At 36.9% G+C, this 17468-nt stretch overlaps 2 protein-coding genes and 1 long non-coding RNA gene across 4 annotated transcripts; 1 reads left to right on the top strand and 2 right to left on the bottom strand.

Moving 5' to 3' along the window:
• The first annotated feature begins 3440 nt into the window (after positions 1-3440).
• On the top strand, positions 3441-4685 carry LOC122587924 (protein ALP1-like). The gene has a single exon (XM_043760078.1). It carries the CDS (start codon positions 3441-3443, stop codon positions 4683-4685), a length of 1245 nt encoding a protein of 414 aa, XP_043616013.1.
• Positions 4686-11003: 6318 nt separating this feature from the next.
• Positions 11004-12003, bottom strand: LOC122588400. 2 transcript variants are annotated; one of them, XM_043760506.1, is made up of 3 exons: positions 11741-12003; positions 11540-11638; positions 11004-11439 (listed from the first exon to the last, which is right to left on the bottom strand). In XM_043760506.1, the coding sequence occupies exons 1-3, from the start codon at positions 11879-11881 to the stop codon at positions 11317-11319; spliced, it is 363 nt and encodes a 120-aa protein (XP_043616441.1). In that variant the 5' UTR covers positions 11882-12003; the 3' UTR covers positions 11004-11316. The 2 variants fall into 2 exon arrangements, with proteins under 2 accessions (XP_043616441.1, XP_043616439.1); XM_043760504.1 differs by having other exon boundaries at positions 11540-11634.
• LOC122588401 lies at positions 12003-16731 on the bottom strand. The gene is made up of 5 exons (XR_006322161.1): positions 16298-16731; positions 15893-16010; positions 12493-12583; positions 12157-12410; positions 12003-12074 (listed from the first exon to the last, which is right to left on the bottom strand). It is a non-coding gene; the product is annotated as an uncharacterized LOC122588401 (long non-coding RNA).
• Between the last annotated feature and the right edge of the window lie 737 nt (positions 16732-17468).

Genomic DNA, 17468 nt, shown 5'->3' with positions numbered 1-17468 from the left:
ACTTACTGTATGTATAATTGTACACTTTTTTTTTGTTTTGTTAATATAACTTTTTATGTAATGGTTTAGGTCTATGTCTAATTGTTTATGTATTATTGTTCATTTTTCAGATTTTTTTTTATCAAACATAGAAAAATGATTTTTTTCTAATTTTCAGATTAATTTCTCTATCATTATCAAACAAAGGAAATCACTGAATTTCTCAATCCATTTTATTTCTCTGAATTTCTTCTTACCATGCCTTCAGTGTTTCTTTGTGTTATGAAACAAGATGAACAGGTTTACATGTAAAATGTAATGTTCCATGAACACTTCTACACTAGATATTCATTTTGTGAAACAGCGAAATCTTTACCTTATATACTATACAACTAATTCAATCATATGTATTGCAAATTTGCATTTTCTCCCTCCATTTCTACCTAAATTGAGGTTCAATTATCATCATTATTAATATTATTTGAATTCTGCTAATCAACATAATGTTTTTCGTTCATTATTCTTAATATTATTACATGTTATTTATATCATTGGAGAAATGAATATGGGTTGTCTCACACTCAACTTGGATGAAAGCCTTTCACATTTAATTTTTTAATACTTATTGTACATTTGTTCAATTTTTGTAAAAAATATTTAATTAATAAGATGTGACAGCGTTTTTCAATTAAGTGTATAAAAACTTCACACTCACTTTCCCCTTATATCATTGTTGTATGTAGGGATGGACGGGTAAAAAACCGTGATCCGCAAATACTCACCCGTCATGGACGGGTAATTTCAATAAATTTTACCCGTAAATAATTTCAATAAATTACCCGTGGATAATTTCAATAAATTTTACCCTTAGATACATAATGGATATAAATTTGTATCCGCTTGCGGGTTGCGGATGGATAATTGATATATCATATCCGTCATGGATATATCCGTCACGCAACTCGTGATACTCATTTGAGAGATCCGTGAATATATTCATAGGATACCCGTCAAACACACAAACTATTTTTAGTTTTATATAAAACTTATATTTATATATGTGATAAGGATATTGGTCAACTTTGAATTTATCTATATAAAATGTTTAAACCTTTAGTTTAGAACTATTTCTTGTTTTAATGCTTAATTTCAATTTTATAGCCCACTGATATACATAATGTTTCCAATTTGTTATTCAAATCTAATAAATTTAGAAATATTACTCTTAGAGATTGGGTAGTCTTGTTCATTCATGTATAGTTGTTTTTATTTATTAAGGGCCATACTATAAAGTTTATAATGATAATCCGTAAATTTATCCGTAAGCTTGTATAACCGCGGATACATGGATTAAATATTTAACCCGTTGGTGGATATCCGCTAATTGATGGATCAAGAAAAACTCGCGGACATGGTTATGAAAAAAAGATATCCGGATCCATTACTCGCGGGTGTCATCCCTACTTGTATGTTATGCTACCTTTCTTTTAATGAGTTCAAATATTTGACCTAAATGTATTTTGCATTACACCGACTTCTTTATGCAATTAGTATAACTTTAAAGTAGCTGCATTGATTTGAATTTAACGGCTATTTTACAAATATATATACATATCTTATATCAATTTTCAAATAAAAAAAAGGACCGCTCCTTACTCCGTATTCATGACCATGGAATGCTCCAATAAGTAAGCAATACGGTGTCAATACATAACACACCCAATAGTCTAGACTGTATTGACTTTGCATACAGAACGAATACGGGAGCCGTATACATGCATTGGGAGTGATTTTAGTAGCTACTAGAGATACAATATCTAAAGTATCTTATAAAGCATTTACTCCTTCAAATGTTTCATAAAGGACATAAACCCAAACTAAGGGTGTTATCGAGCCGAGTCGAGCCAAGCTCGAGCTGAGCATGGCTCGAGCTCGGCTCGATAGCTCGACGAGCTTTCGGTGTCTAGGCTTGAGCTTGACTCGTTGTACTTATAATACGGCTCGACCTCGGCTTGAAAAGCTCAAAAAAGGCTCAAGTTTGGCTTGTGTCTATAAACATGACTCGAGCTCGGCTTGAAACTCGACTCGAAAAGCTCGAAAATAAATATACAATACAATTTATGCTATTGAAAGCTCGAAAAACTCAAAAATATACATACAATTTATGCTATCAAAAAAACATATACAATATATATTAAAAGCTCGAAAAGCTTGATAAGTACTCGAGATGAGCTATGTAAAGCTCGAGCCCAACTCGATAATTATTTCTAGCCTCAATTTCAGACTCGGGCTCAATAATAACTCGACTCGATCGAGTTGAGCTCGAGTTGCTCGAAAAAAACTCGCCTCGATGGTAGCCCTAACCCAAACTTATCCTCTCATTCATTTAAATATCTCTCCTTAATATACATATGATACCCTTAATGAATTTATCATTTACAACATACGTCCTTTAACCATGAAAAAATACTACCATTTTTACATCAATTACTTTTAGATTAATAACCACACCGCCACAGCCGCTACTGTCACCACCGCCACCGTAACACCGCTGCATCGCGCAGACATTTGTCTAGAAATAGATAATGCATACCATCAAATGAATAAAACTGACGCAAGAAGAAAAGCCACCCTCCAACTACCATTTGACATAAACAAATTACATTCAGATCAACATCACCTAAACAAGGTGATCAATTAATGGAAATACCAAATAAGATTTACTAAAATATCAGTCATCAGTCATAATGATCTAAGTCTACGACCAAGAAAGACGACTTGTACCAAGTAATGTTGTATCCTTTTCATTAAACCATTCAACGGCAGTAAGTACTATACTTCACCATGTAAGCAAAATTTGTCACGCCACCACATCTGCGTCAACAGTCTCTTGATCTGATGTTCCTATACTTCTACGGCTTTTTACTACACAACAAACATCATCAATCAATAACTCAGTAGTAATTAATATAAAATAATAAACCGGAGAGAATCAATGCTTACCTGGACTAAACACTTTGATGCATTTGGTTACAGACTTTACGTACAGATGTCACCGAATTAGGCCCTGCATTACATCAATAAGTTTAGGGGGGTGGGAGTGGATGTGGGGTGGTGATCGGTGAAGCCCGGCCCCGCGTGGGAACACCGCCGCCAGGGGGTCGGGGTGGGGAAGATATGGCCGAAAACGGGGAATGGAGCCCGAGGAGAGAGAATCGGACGTGGGGGCCGCGCGCAGGAAACGGACCAATGGTGGCTGGACACGTGGCGAGGGGGAGCGGGGGTAGTAGAGAGCCGTTGCTTTTTGTTTTTTTTTTTTGTCTTTTACCTTTTTCTCTATATATATACACTCTTTTCTTCCCAAAACAACACACAACTACTCTCATTTTCACTACATTTTTATAAAATTCAAACACCCCAACCTTTTCATCACTAATTTCTTACACCCAACACCAAAAAATATGGCTTCCGGTCTTTTGGATAATTCGAGCGACTCTCCCGACGAATCAAACGATAGCTCTATGGAATTCTTTGTTAACGCGTTACACTTTCTTAAAGATACGACAACTTCTAGTGCTCCTCAAACTCGACGGTATACGGACCGGCGTCGGGAAATTGGTCTTGCCACTCTTTTGAAAGATTGGTTCGTTCAACGACCAAAATACGAAGACGATTACTTTCGAAAGAAGTTTCGAATGGACAAGACCATGTTTTTAGATATCGTGCGCGACATTGAAGCAAACTTCCCGTATTTCCAAGAACGTTACGATGCAAGAAAAAGAAAAAGTTTTACGGCGATACAGAAATGCACATCCACCGTTAGGCAACTCGCGACGGGTAATGCACCAGACGAGTATGACGAGTACTTGTGCATGGCAGCCAGAACCGCACGTGAGACCCTTGATTATTTTTGTGACGCCATCATTCGGTTGTATAGCCGAGAGTACCTACGCAGGCCGACGTCACACGACGTTGCACGCATCTTCGAGGCCCACGAGCTTCGACATCATATGCCTGGAATGCTTGGTAGCATCGATTGCACACATGTCGAGTGGTCGGCATGTCCTAGACGTTTGAGAGGGCAATACACGAGGGGTGACCACAACGGTCCAACTATTATGCTTGAAATCATCGCGTCACAAGATTTGTGGATTTGGCATGCTTTTTTCGGTGTCCCGGGGTCGAACAACGACATCAACGTGTTGAACCAATCCGATTTGTATGTCACAGCGCGTAACGGAACGGCTCCGGATTCTTCATTCCGCGTGAATGGCCGAGATTATAAACGTGGCTACTATCTTAGTGATGGGATCTACAACAAGGGGTCAACACTTGTTAAAGCATACCCGTATCCAACCGACCCTAAGGAAAAAAGATTCAAGAAATTGCAAGAGGCGGCCAGAAAAGATGTCGAGCGAGCTTTTGGTGTCCTCAAAGGTAAATGGAAAATTCTTCAACGACCTCTTCGACCTCAAACGAAAGACAAAATTGGAAAGTATGTTCATACATGTATTATCTTACACAACATGATCATTAAGAGGGACGGGAGGGCAATCTCACCGGTCCATATAATGGACCCGCCAGTGCAACCGGTGTTCGATGAAAGTGTGTATGCGGAGTTGAAAGACGAAGAAGTTCACCATCGCCTTCGATATGATCTTACGGAGCACGTATGGGCTCAAGATTTGGCGTATCTCGATGATTAGTTTTTTTTTAGTATTATGTAATGTTTCTTTTTTTTTGAGTATTATGTAATGTTTATTGTTTTTAAGTATTATGTAATCTTTATTTTTTTTTAAGTATTATGTAATGTTTCTTTGTTATAATATAATAAAAGGGTATGTTTTTTAATTTTAATATAATTTGTGATTTTGTTAAGTAAAAATAAATGGAAATAAAAAAGATGATGTGGAAATTGGGGTTGGGGTGAGTGGCGCCATCATTTTGGGATGATTTGGGGTGAATTGAGAAAGTTTGAGGTGGAAGGTTTTTATTGGAAAATGGTGATGTGAAAATTTGGGAAAGATTGGGGTTGGGGTATCCACTCCCACCCCCCTTAGAAGTCTGCTTTATACAAACAAGAAAAAAAAAACCAGTTTAGAGCAACGTATGACATATCACTTCATCTCGCTCGAAAAACAACTTTGTAAATTTCTAAGAGTTTGAGCCTTTGGGATCCGTCGTGAAAGATGACTACATAGTTGTTAAGGGCGCGAGGCGCACTCAATGCGCAAAGGTACTAAATGTGGCCTAGGCGAGATGCGCAAAAAAAGCGCAGGACTGAGCAAAAAAAGCGCACTTTAAGTAAAACAAAGAAAATGCCATTATTCAACCAATATTCACAAATATTGTTAATTATTTAGTATTAATGACATGTTTATTAAAGTTAATGGGCTAAACTGTATATTAAAAAAAGTATAGGTTCTTATTTCATACTTTCATGGGCTTAATATTGGGTTGAAAGCCCATTTGTTGGCATTTACCCTAACCTTTTATACACCAAAAGAAAAGAAGGCGTTGGAAATACAAAAAAGTACTACTTTCTTTCTATTACTCTAGGGTTTTTGTGCGCCTCCATATCCATCTGTCAAATCAACAAGCAAGTATCCCCTCCTATACTTCATCAACATATCTCTACATCTTCTCCTCCATGATGTATGGATTTCTTCATCTCCGGCCACAAGATCTTTTTTTCATACCCATTTTGAGACATATCCGGTCAGGTTTGACCGTTGACCACCATTTAAGTTAAATCCGATTCCCAAAAAACTCGCTTAAACTTATGGGCCTTGGGCTTAGGGATCAGATGCGATTAGCTAAAAATCTACTACGCCTAGGGCCTAGGCGCACAATGCGATGGCTTTTAACAAATATGGATGACTATAAGAGAGATTAAGAAATGAAAGAAAAGTAAGATTTTCAAGCTGCTCAGCGATACTCCTAGTTAACATGTAGACCCAAAGTTCCAAGGGAATCCCAAGTCTTTAAGAATTCCAATCAACAAACTTTACCTGATAAAGCATTGTGTGATAGGTCAATAACACAGTGAGAACTGGCATTACGCATTCACCGGGGGATAAAGGGGCCTTCTACGTGTTGAGCTTATTGAGTAATGAAAAGGCTGATCCGTTTGCCACGTTGCCTTAACACTGACGGTAACATCATGGTTTAAAAGATCAAGTGCATAAAGCTCCTTAAACTTTCCAAACATGTCAAGGTCAAAGGACAAGGTCTACACTGCCAGTGAAGTTATTTGCAGAAAGGGTGAGAATTAAAATAGCTGGAAATTTCAAATGGATCCAAGTACTAACACTTGACTGATCCAAATTTCATGATTGATAAGAAGAAACATCATTAAGTTTACAGATTTTGTGTTTAAAAGGTCTAAATCCTGATGTGATGGCAAGGTTAGCAGAGACTATATATTCCCACCCGAGGAGTTGTAACCCAGGCTAATATAACCGAGGCTTTCAAAACCTTCCCAGTTTCAATTAATTTTTCCACTCAAGTTGTTTTGGTAAATTTATCCATTTGACTACCAATATGATGGGATTGACCATGTGAACTGATTAGAAGATAGATCAAGATAGACAAGTCGGACAAAATTGTGCATCAAAACTGCTTTAACTTCTATCCTGGACAACATCCTAAGCCTACCAATAAAATCTGGTAGTTTCCCCACGACCTCAACATAACTAAATACTAGTTGTTCAAGAGACCAGTTCTCAGGAAACTCGGGGAGTGAGCCTTTGAGTACTACGTTACTTGAAAAATCGATTATCGTATCTCAAAGATGTTCCTTAAAAGTTATTCACTTTGATTGCAAGCATAAGGACACAAAACTGTCAGATTTTGAAGGTTTACAAATGATCCGATAAAAAAAAGTATTTAAGCTAAGCAAGAAAAGGGTCTAATGGACCCAAAAGATAACAACCTTTAAGATTAAAGCCTGCAAACCGAATGAGAAAGAAGATATGACCCCAGACCAGCAATACCCTTGTGTTGTAATTTTTATGTTGTATGGAAAATTTTAATGAAAACATTTAGGTTGCTTTTGTTTTGCAGCAAAAATCATTGTGGCCTACTGGCTACTGGTATGCATTTGCTAGCTCGTGGGAATATGAAACGTAAAAAGTAAATCAACTTTTGAGTCTCCCTATTATGTCAGGTATGTAAAACTAGACTTAAAACCAAACAACCTTAAGCTAAATGCCAATTTCGACCCCCCATTTCCAGACCATCAATTCAATGACCCATTTGTAACGTAGTAGTAATTAGTTACCTAAGACGTTATTCATGTCCTGGTTGGATTGGAATTCAGTAAATGTAGAAGACATTCCAGAAAGAAGTTCATGATGACCAGTGCTTCCATCAAGCATTTTGTCTGGTGATCTGAATTTTTTTAAACATATAAACAAGAAGGGTTAAAATTTCAATTAAAGTAAACCAAAACAGGTAACTTAAAGTAAACAAATGTTTACTTGAATTGTTTCAGATGGATAGTTTGGAGGATATTTGGGCAGACCCAGAAAACGTACGTATTGAAGAGCCGGATAATGTGTTTGAGCAACCTGATGCAAACGGTGAATTTGAATGCGAAACTGGGGACTTTGAAACCGATGAGGTGTTCGGTTCCGTTGAAGAATTCACGGAGTGGGCTCAAAGAACAGCAATGGATTTGGGTTATGTTCTAGTCATACGGCGGACGAACAAAAACTCAAAAGAGGTGGTCAATAAAGTGACATTTATATGTCACTACGGTGGAGCGCGCGATGCAAGGTTAATTGGGCCACCCAAACGGTCCAGTAAGATAGGTTGTCCCTTCACTTTAATAGGCCGTCCTAGGCGTGATGGTGGTTGGAGGGTAACTGTCAAGGACTGGAGACACAATCATGATCCAACTACCGAACTACAAGGGAATGCGTACGCGAGACGGATAACGGATGAAGAAAAGGAATATGTGGGGAACCAATCGGATCGCGGTTTGTACCCACATCAGATCCTGGTAAACCTCAAACTTGAATTTCCAGGAAACTTGACTCGGAAAGGAGAGATTACCAACTTCCTGAAATCGAGACGGAGGTCGGGTCAAACAGGGCGTACTCCAATGCAGGTACAAACATCAAATTAGTGATTATGTACTAAGTTATTGGAAGTGACTTAATTACTATATCTTGTTCACTTTTCGCAGGTTATGTTCTCAATGTTGCAGGAGAAAAGCTACTTTTACCAGTTCACCACAAATATCAAAAATGGACGTTTGGAGAACCTGTTTTTCATTCATCCAACATCAATGACCCTATGGCGCATTTCCCTGGGTTATTGAAATAGACTCCACGTACAAAACCAACATCTACAACATGCCGCTAGTTGAGATCGTCTGCGTGACTTCAACGGGAAAGACCTTCAGTTTAGCGTATGTGTTTATCGTAAACGAGCAGGAGGCGAATTATCAATGGGTGTTACGATGTCTCAAGTCCCCCTTGTTGAAAACTTTGCCGTTTGTGTCGTTCTTACTGACAGGGAGCTGGCCCTGATGAGAGCTTTGAAGGTTGTTATGCCGGAAGTGAAACACCTGTTGTGTAGGTACCACATATGGCAAAACATAATCAAACACTGCGAACCGGCATTGCGGATGAAGAAAGATGTTAACATTGACAGGCTTAACGTCTGGTGGAAAAAAGTCTATCAATCTCGGACTTTTGACGAGTTTAAGTCACACGAGAAGGAGTTAAAGAATAAACTTGCAGCTTTCCCAGACGTTTACAAGTACCTGACCGATAATTGGTTGTCCCCGTACCGAGAGCAGTTTGTGTCCTATTGGCCACAAACAGAGTCGAGGCCGAGCACCACCTACTGAAGGAAGAATTGAGGGGGAAATGCACATTTACTAGAATCCTGCAATGTGTTGATTCTGTCCTGATCGGTCAAGAGACAAAAATAAGGGGCCAACTGGGGTACAGCAACGGGACCCGGAAGGGGATTCATAACTACAACTGTGTGAAGGACCTGTTGGGAAAGGTTTCACATAAAGCTTTGAACATCATGGCTAGTGAAATCGTACGCTTAGACAAAGTCCTTAAATGACACGTAAAAAAATGCGGGTGCGAGGTTCAGTCTAGTTGCGGGCTACCATGTGCCTGCAAGATTGTCGAGTACATGCAGCGTGGTTAGTATGTTTTATTACTTTTTTTTCCATCATAAGGACATAATGTCGTATACTTATTGATATCAAAAAAATGCAGGGACTCGTATTTAGCCTCATGTGATAGACCCGTTTTGGAGAAAGCTTGACTTAACACCGTGGACATGCGTAGAAGACGAAGACGATGTCCATAAAGTCGTCGATGGTCTTACGAATTTCTTGGTTGGGCAACCCAAGGCCCAACAGAAACATTGGTTGTCAAAGATTAAAGACATGTTTAAGCCCGGTAAGACACAAGTGAAATATCCTCTTGTTCAAAAGAGCACACGCGGAAGACCAGTCGGGTCGAAACAAAAGCCGCCAAAGGTATACAAAATACATCATAACTTTTTCGAGCTGATTCAAGAAATACATCATATATAACTACCTCAGTTTAGGTAATTGATTCTTACTAATGGTGTAGGTGTCGGATCTCAACAAAAACCCACCTGGGCTTCGAAAATCCAAGTCCAGTCGACCGAGGGAAGACGAGGTGCCCGATTTGAACAAACCCCCACCTGCGCAGCCCGCCAGACAATGTGAGTATGCCCCCACCACATCACGGTTCGACAACACACATGATTATTTTGATGACCTAAAGGGTGCGCGACACAGTATGTACGAGCCGTCCCAATTCTGTCGTTATCCCGAGAAACGAAACTTGTTCGGGGAGCAGTCACACCCCGAGGCAGAGTAGGTCAAAGATAATCCTGACTTTTTTGGAAACCTACACCCATATCCAGGTCTTGATGATATATATACATTCGGGGACCCAACCCAGTCCTATGGGGTCAAAAAAGTATATTGTGTCGGGGAAACGTCCTACATTTTCGAAAAATTATATGGCTTCGGGGACCCGTCCTATGGGGTCAACTTTGAGCAACCATATTCCGAATTAGTTGATGACTTGTTTCAGGCACCACCGACACAACCTAACTATGCACCCATATATGAAACAACGCAAGAGCAAGTGTCAGATCCAGAGTCAGAGGCACAGTCCTCGGTCAGTTGGGTTGGGTATGTTGCGGAACCGTATAACGCCAGTCTGTCCAAAAATTACGATTGGGTACTAGATGAGCTACCATCGTACATACGCCTGTACGTTGTCGGCGCATAGAATGTCAATGGAGATGGTAATTGTGGATTTCGAGCTACTGCTGTTGCTTTGGGGCTAGATGAGGAGATGGGTGCAGAGTGGGTTCGTACGCAGATGCTCGCGGAGTATGAATCTAACCTCGATGGGTATATGCGAATGTTTGGGCAAACTGAGGGCACCCGCATGTTTTCGGCGCTGCGAACATCTTATTATGGAAGAAGCCGACCGAGAGATCATTAGATGAGTAAAGTGTGGTTCCATATCCTCCTGGCCAATAAGCTGGGTATAATAATCAACTGCATAAGCCTACGTGACCCCCGCACAGTATTCCCGATGCATCACAGCTTGGATGAACGGTTATTCGACCAACCGATAAGTATTGCTCTCATAAATGGCGAAAACCATTTTGTTGCAGTGCAATTAGCAGGCGACTACCCAATGGCTTACAAGAATCCAAAGTGGGCCTCCTATTGTAATAAATGGAAACATACCAAGAGTACCACCTGGGCCTCCTATTGTAATAAATGATTAAATTCGTTCGATGTTGTATATAGGTTGTATGTTTGTGTATTTTTTTATTGTACATATTTTTTATGTTCGAGTTTTCGTTGTACCAAAACAAATTTACAATCATTAATTTTGTTGTAAAGTTGATACCCATCGTATTTTTATAAGGTGCATCAGATCATATTTTTTATAATATTTTGTTTTTATCATCAAAGGTTATAAAAGGAAATGATCAGGTCACGCAAATGAAGATTATAAAAGGAAATCGAACTTCAGTTAAACCATGAATACATACATAAACGAACAAGTTCGTAAAATTAAAAACTAATCACTTTCACTATCACTATCACTACCCAACCGCTGTGTGTGGGCCCGTGACGTGCTAGGCCCAGCCTGGGATGATGACGTGCTAGGCCCGGCCTGGAATGATGCCTGGCTCCAAGGGCTAACCTGGGCGAACATATCACTCACGTTAAAGGACGATGACTGCTAGGCTGGGAGAGGTTCCTCTATATCCTCCGGGAGGGGGACATTTAGTCCACGTGTTCCCCTAACGACACGCCCAACCACACGAGTATGTCCCGATCGGGTCCCTAAAGCGTCCACAAATGTCTGCGTAGGTGGGGGTATTGGGCACTTGGGAAAGTCTATGGTGGGTATCAACAAGCCGCTCCTATAACACATTAACAGAAAATTACAAAAAACTACCAATTAGTTATACTTAATAGAAAATTACAAAAAATTACGAATTTAAGTGTTGTGCGAGAACTTACATAAATGGGCATAACTGCGTTCTGCACCGTCCCATCTCGTCTCGTGTGGGCCCGCAAATAGAACTCAAGCGGCTCCTCACGTCGCCTCTCATTATCTTCCTTTATATACATTAATCAAAGTTATATATATGTATGTGTATCTCTCTCTCTCTCTCTATATATATATACATATGTTGATATAAATATTTACGTATAACTTACAGCGTAACGCCATTCACGCTGAGCGTATGACTGCCGATCGTGAGTACTGACAATATTATCTTGTTGCTGCCTGTTTGTCGTGTTTCTTTGGGCAGCAATCATCCGGGGTCGCTGGTCCAGTAACCCAGTAGATAACTCCATACCTGTGGAGGCATCCTATACGAAGGTTAACCCTGCAGTTCTGCCCGCCTCTGTGAACCACCCCTGTCGGTGAACCAAGTCTTCTTGAATTTTGATTTTTTATCCCTGTAGATCTTCAGGGCATCCTGGTCACGGCCTCTCGTAAGGGGTGACTTTCTGGGTGATCTAGATATGGTTCCAAGTAAAACCGTCTCTGTGATTTTGTAGTAATAGTTAGCATCTACCATACTTTTTAAATGACGTATTTAAATAGTAAAAAAAAATAAGTTTTATACCATAAGCCAGTCAGTAAGTCCATCATTGATGGGCTGGGGCACCTGATCCCACGACTCGTAATTATGTGGGACGGTAGCGACATAGGTCCCCAAATAGCTCTTGTACCACTTGGCGTGGTCCCCGATTGCCTGCCACCTGCTGAGATCGTTATTCAACATAAGTGAGATTTGGCGTCCCGAATTCTGAAACTCCCGCTACAGATCATTGTTAGCAGCAGCAGCTCTCCCTGTGCTAACTCTCCCTGTGCTAATACCTGCAAAACAAAATAAAATAACAAATATATATATATACATATACCATATATTTATATGCTTAATACATCAATATATACTTACCACTCGTACGCCTACAACCCCATTCGGGGTTCCACCCCCAATTTGGAGGGTCGTTGCCACCATCTCCGCCGTGAAGTGCAGCCATTTTAACCTACATCAGTTATACACAATTTATAAAATAATATAAACAATCATAAATGTCAAAAAAAAGGTGCAAATTAAATTAACATATTTTGGACACAAATTTTTTTTTCAAACTTATTATACCTAAATTGACCACATTTTTGCAACTTATTTTTCAAACCTTCTTTGCTAACATTAATACTAACCTAATAACAACTATATTAACAATTACAATCATACTAACAAGTGTTTTCTAACATAATACTAACAATCATATTAACAATAACCATAATTTTCTAACAATCATATAATTTTTTAACTATAATAATATAACATTTTAAACAATAATTCTAACTACCAATAATTCCTAAAAATCAATTAATTTCTAAGAATCATATCATTTCTAACTATAATAACATAATCTTTCTGACAATCATATTCTACAAAGTTTTTACAATCAAACCAACAAACATATATTTCCTAACTATAATACTATAACATTTCTATAAATAATATTTTCTAACATATATTTTCTATAACAAACATATATTTTATAACATTAAATTATAACATTTCTATAACTAATATTTTCTAACACATATTTTCTAACATTTTTTTTCAACATATATTTTCTAACAAACATATATTTTCTAACATTTATTTTGTATAACTAATAATTTCTATAACAAACATATATTATATAACATTTTTATATATTAAAATAAAAACGACAATTTAAAAGGTAAATGAGTGTTACCTCGTCTGAAAACTGGTTCACCGGAAAAATGAGTAGTCGGAAAACCGGACAAACTGGGTCACCGGAAAAAATACGATCGCCGAAAAACATAAATATAGCTGGATATCGCCGGAAATATCGAAAACTGGTTCGCCGGATATCGCCAGAAAAAACGTTCCCCGCAAAACTAGTTCGCCGGATAACTTATTCGCCGGAAAACAGTCGCCGCTAATAACGCGTCTGAAAATGGAGACCGGGACGCCGAAAAACGTGGGACAAACATATAGGATTGTTGATAACGAGGATGAGGGGATAGATGGCCGGATTATGCAAATAAAAAGGATATATTGCCTCAAAAATAGATGAAAGGAAGGAAGAGATGGCCGGAGGACTTAAGGAGAAGAAAGGAAGAGATCTGCGCGTTTAAAACTATGTAGTTTAAGTGGGGGACCACTATTAGCGGCGACGTCGCCGCAAATAGTGGGGTCCATTGCACATTAAACGGTCGCATTGAATGGCTGCAGTTTGTCAGTGGGACCCACTATTTGTGACAACATCGCCGCTAATAGTGGGTGGTGGGGCTACCCTTTTTTACCTGGTCGTGTTACGCGCTTCGATACAATATTATAAGTTTTTCGTTTTCTAGCCACTCTATCATTTAAATATCAATTAATTTGTTTGTAACCGGTTATATTTCAAATAAAATTAAACAATATTAATCTTATATATACTATAAGACAGTTGAACTAATGACTTATTAACCAATCACATCGTTTAATTTTATCAATTTGAGTTTTGATGATGTCATCATCTAATTTACTTATAAATTAAAAATTCTAATAGTCATTATCCAAATATAATTATTATTATATTAATATGTGTAAAAAAATCTTATTAATTTACATTTTTTTTTCCATCAATAATTTATAATTTTTAGCCCTGAATACTTAGGGCGCGTTTGGTTCGCGGAATGTTTTTGGAAGAAATGAAATCTTTAAAAGAATTGGAATCTGAAAGAATGGAATTTGACGGAATGTTTTTGATTTTTTGAAGATTCAAGTGAGGGACGGAATAAGATTCCTCCCCTCATCCTCAAGGAATGGAGATTCCATCAAAGGAGGGAATGTTAACATTCCAACGGAATGTGATTCCTCCATCTTTAACCAACCAAACACACTATGGAATGGAATTCAATTACAATTCCATCAGATTCCATAAAATTTTGTGAACCAAACGCGACTTTAATCTTTATTTATTTTTAATCCGCGTAATCACACCTCTCGATTTTCTTAAATTTTCAATTTTAACTTTTTTTGACTTTTTATTATATATATAAATATAGATTTACGCATATAAATATCAATGTCAACTACACGACTAAAGATAAATCTTATATACTATAATACAGTTGAACTAATGACTTATTAACCAATCAAATCGCTCAATTTCAGCAAATTGACTTTCGTTTATGTCATCATTTAGATTAACTATAAATTATAAATCTTCATAATCATTATCCAAATATATTATTATATTAGTATATATATTAATTTGTAGAAACAGTCTCATTAATTTACACTTTTTTGTTTTTCATCCATAATATACACTTTTTTTTGCCCTGAAGACCTAATTTATATTTATTTTAGTCATCAAATTGAGAGAATTTTTTTAAATTACAATCATTTAATTAACTAAAAAAATTCCAACGTATGAAATATTGTCTACAAAGAATAATTTCAAAACATAATGACTTATTAATAAATATCCCCTCCGTCTCACTAAAGTTGTCCACTTTATTATTTTCAAAGTCAAACTTTACGAACTTTGACTATAAATATTTTTGTTTATGTTATACTTTTGTTCAGAATCACAAGTATGTTTATATTTAAGTTTTTAATTATTTTTCATAATAATATCACATTATAAGAACAACTGATTCCAAAAACTCCTATAATAGAGATATTATTATAGCATGTGCCTTGTGAATAGCATGTGTCTTGTGCAATGATTAGGACAAACAATTCCATCAATATCTATCAGCTAACAATGACGTGACGAACCTATGATTATTGTAGTACAACTTGCAAAATATAACACTTAGAACCTTGAATCTTTAAAATTACAAGCTTTTATGACTTAAATATTTAAATGTATAAATATCTAATAGTGATGATATCGTTAAATCCGTGTCAAGTGTTGAACACGGGTCTAAAATCTAGTATATATGTATAAGGATAATTATTTTATAACATTCGTTTATAATAGATATTCATATACTTAATTTTAAAGTAAAATGTTTATCTTTATGTATTGAAAATGTTGTTTTACGGTTTATCTTGTTAGTACAAATAAACTATATAATTTTATTTTATAAAAATTTTGACTATTTTTACCTTATGTTTTTGGAGTCTTGATACTAACATACAAACAACTATCACAACAATAATGTAATGTATTAAAGTATAAATGCATTAAATGTAAAGGCATGTTATTACGAAAATTTAACATGTAAATAATAGTGAATGTAAATAATAGTGAATATTCATGTAAGTAAATAAAAAAAAAAAAACAAACTAATAAATGATTAGAATGGTAACTTACTCATTATTAAACGGTGAAATCATGATCGAAAATTTGATGGATGGATCGATGATAAAGAAATCAGATGCCATCAATTACTTTCTGCTGCTACTTATATTTAGATTACCTCAATGAAAACCTATTTTTGTAACCGGAAAAAAAAAAAGAAAATGAGTTAGATTACAGATATATGAGGGATGCGTGCCTTTAAGACTTCAAGATCTGACAGTGCATTTTCTTAATATATTGTAAACGAAAGGATATAGCCAAGCAGCCAACACATAAATTACAACAATCTTTTTTTTTTTTTTTTTCCAAAAGCTTTTAGATAGAAAGATAGAAACAGCATGTATGTTTATATATATTGTCGTTCGAAAAAAAGTATGTCTATATATAACAACAAATTAAATGGGTCTTGAAAAGAACCTTTGAAAGGTCCGAAAGCTTAACTGCCCCTGAGAACTTGTTTGTGAACCGGTTCAATAACAGTCAAATCTTCCTTTTGGTTACCGTCTGAAAGCTTAACTGCCCCTGAGAACTTATTTGTGATTGTGTATCTTGCCGGAACTTGTTGCTGGTGGTGGATCTGGCCGGAACTTGTTGCTGGTGGTGGATCTGGCCGGAAATTGTAGCAGGTGGCGGATCTGAATGGTAGATTACAGATGAAAGGGGGCTGTTAGGGTTTTCTGACGGTGGATGAATGAAACTTTTTGGCTTCTCTTTTAGATCATCTCATCGGAATTAACAGGTGGTGAAATAAAGATGTGTGAAATGGGAATGAGAAACTGATAGTGATGGAGGATCGGAGGTAATGCTTTGTAAAAGAAATAAATAATTTATTTGACTTTAAAGGAAAGATGCCAATCTATGGAAATAAGCATCTCACAAAGAATATAAAATAAATATAAATTATGAAGTGTTAGCCGGCACGTGAGATGGAAGCAATTTGAGACTTTTAATGACATCAACTTTTGCAACTATAAAACTTAGCAAATTTTTATGATGGGTAATGATCATTACTCCAAACTCATTAACCTAAAAAGCCTTTTAATTAATAAAATCATAACATATTGAAAATTAGTTGGTGAGATTAGGAAAGAGAATTAATGAATCCCATATGTTAACAAGTGGATATATTAAGAAGATTTTTAAGATGATTGGTTAGGAGAATTTATCATTTTTCTTTTATTATTATGTCATTATATGTACATTAAATTGATATATGCCAATGGTTTTAACCCCAATGGCATTCCGAAGTCCTGCAATAATGTTTGGATCCTATGAGATCAGGGTTCGAGTCTAAGTAGGTGAGTTTTTACCTCCAATTTAACGTCATGCCTTCTGGTAGCGGTTAAATTGATGGATTTTCCCTCCCCTGTGGTCCCTGACTTTGTGGATTGGTCGCTAGTGAGTGTCTGCCCGTATGGATGTAACGGCTAGCCGTCCCGTGACACAAACGTTCAAAGGAAAAAAAAGGAAAAACCGAAAATGATTAGGGTTATATTGTATACTCACGTGATTGGCATATATGTTTAAGACCCTTTTTTTTCACAAACTATATTGGAAATGAATCTCATAAATCTATAAAAAAAAAAAT

The sequence above is a fragment of the Erigeron canadensis genome, chromosome 2, assembly GCF_010389155.1.
Source record: "Erigeron canadensis isolate Cc75 chromosome 2, C_canadensis_v1, whole genome shotgun sequence".
Lineage (NCBI taxonomy): Eukaryota > Viridiplantae > Streptophyta > Magnoliopsida > Asterales > Asteraceae > Erigeron > Erigeron canadensis.
The sequence above is the reverse complement of the archived record's forward strand: the minus strand, read 5'-3'. Positions and strand labels throughout refer to the sequence as shown.

Bases quoted from the DNA above. Each gene is read 5' to 3' on its own strand.
- LOC122587924 (XM_043760078.1), top strand. From the start codon at position 3,441: ATGGCTTCCGGTCTTTTGGATAATTCGAGCGACTCTCCCGACGAATCA.
- LOC122588400 (XM_043760504.1), bottom strand. From the start codon at position 11,881: ATGGAGTTATCTACTGGGTTACTGGACCAGCGACCCCGGATGATTGCT. The intron at 11,635-11,740 runs GTAAGTTATACG...ATATAAAGGAAG, and splicing joins AGCGTGAATGGCGTTACGCT to ATAATGAGAGGCGACGTGAG. The intron at 11,440-11,539 runs GTAAGTTCTCGC...AATGTGTTATAG, and splicing joins ACGCAGTTATGCCCATTTAT to GAGCGGCTTGTTGATACCCA.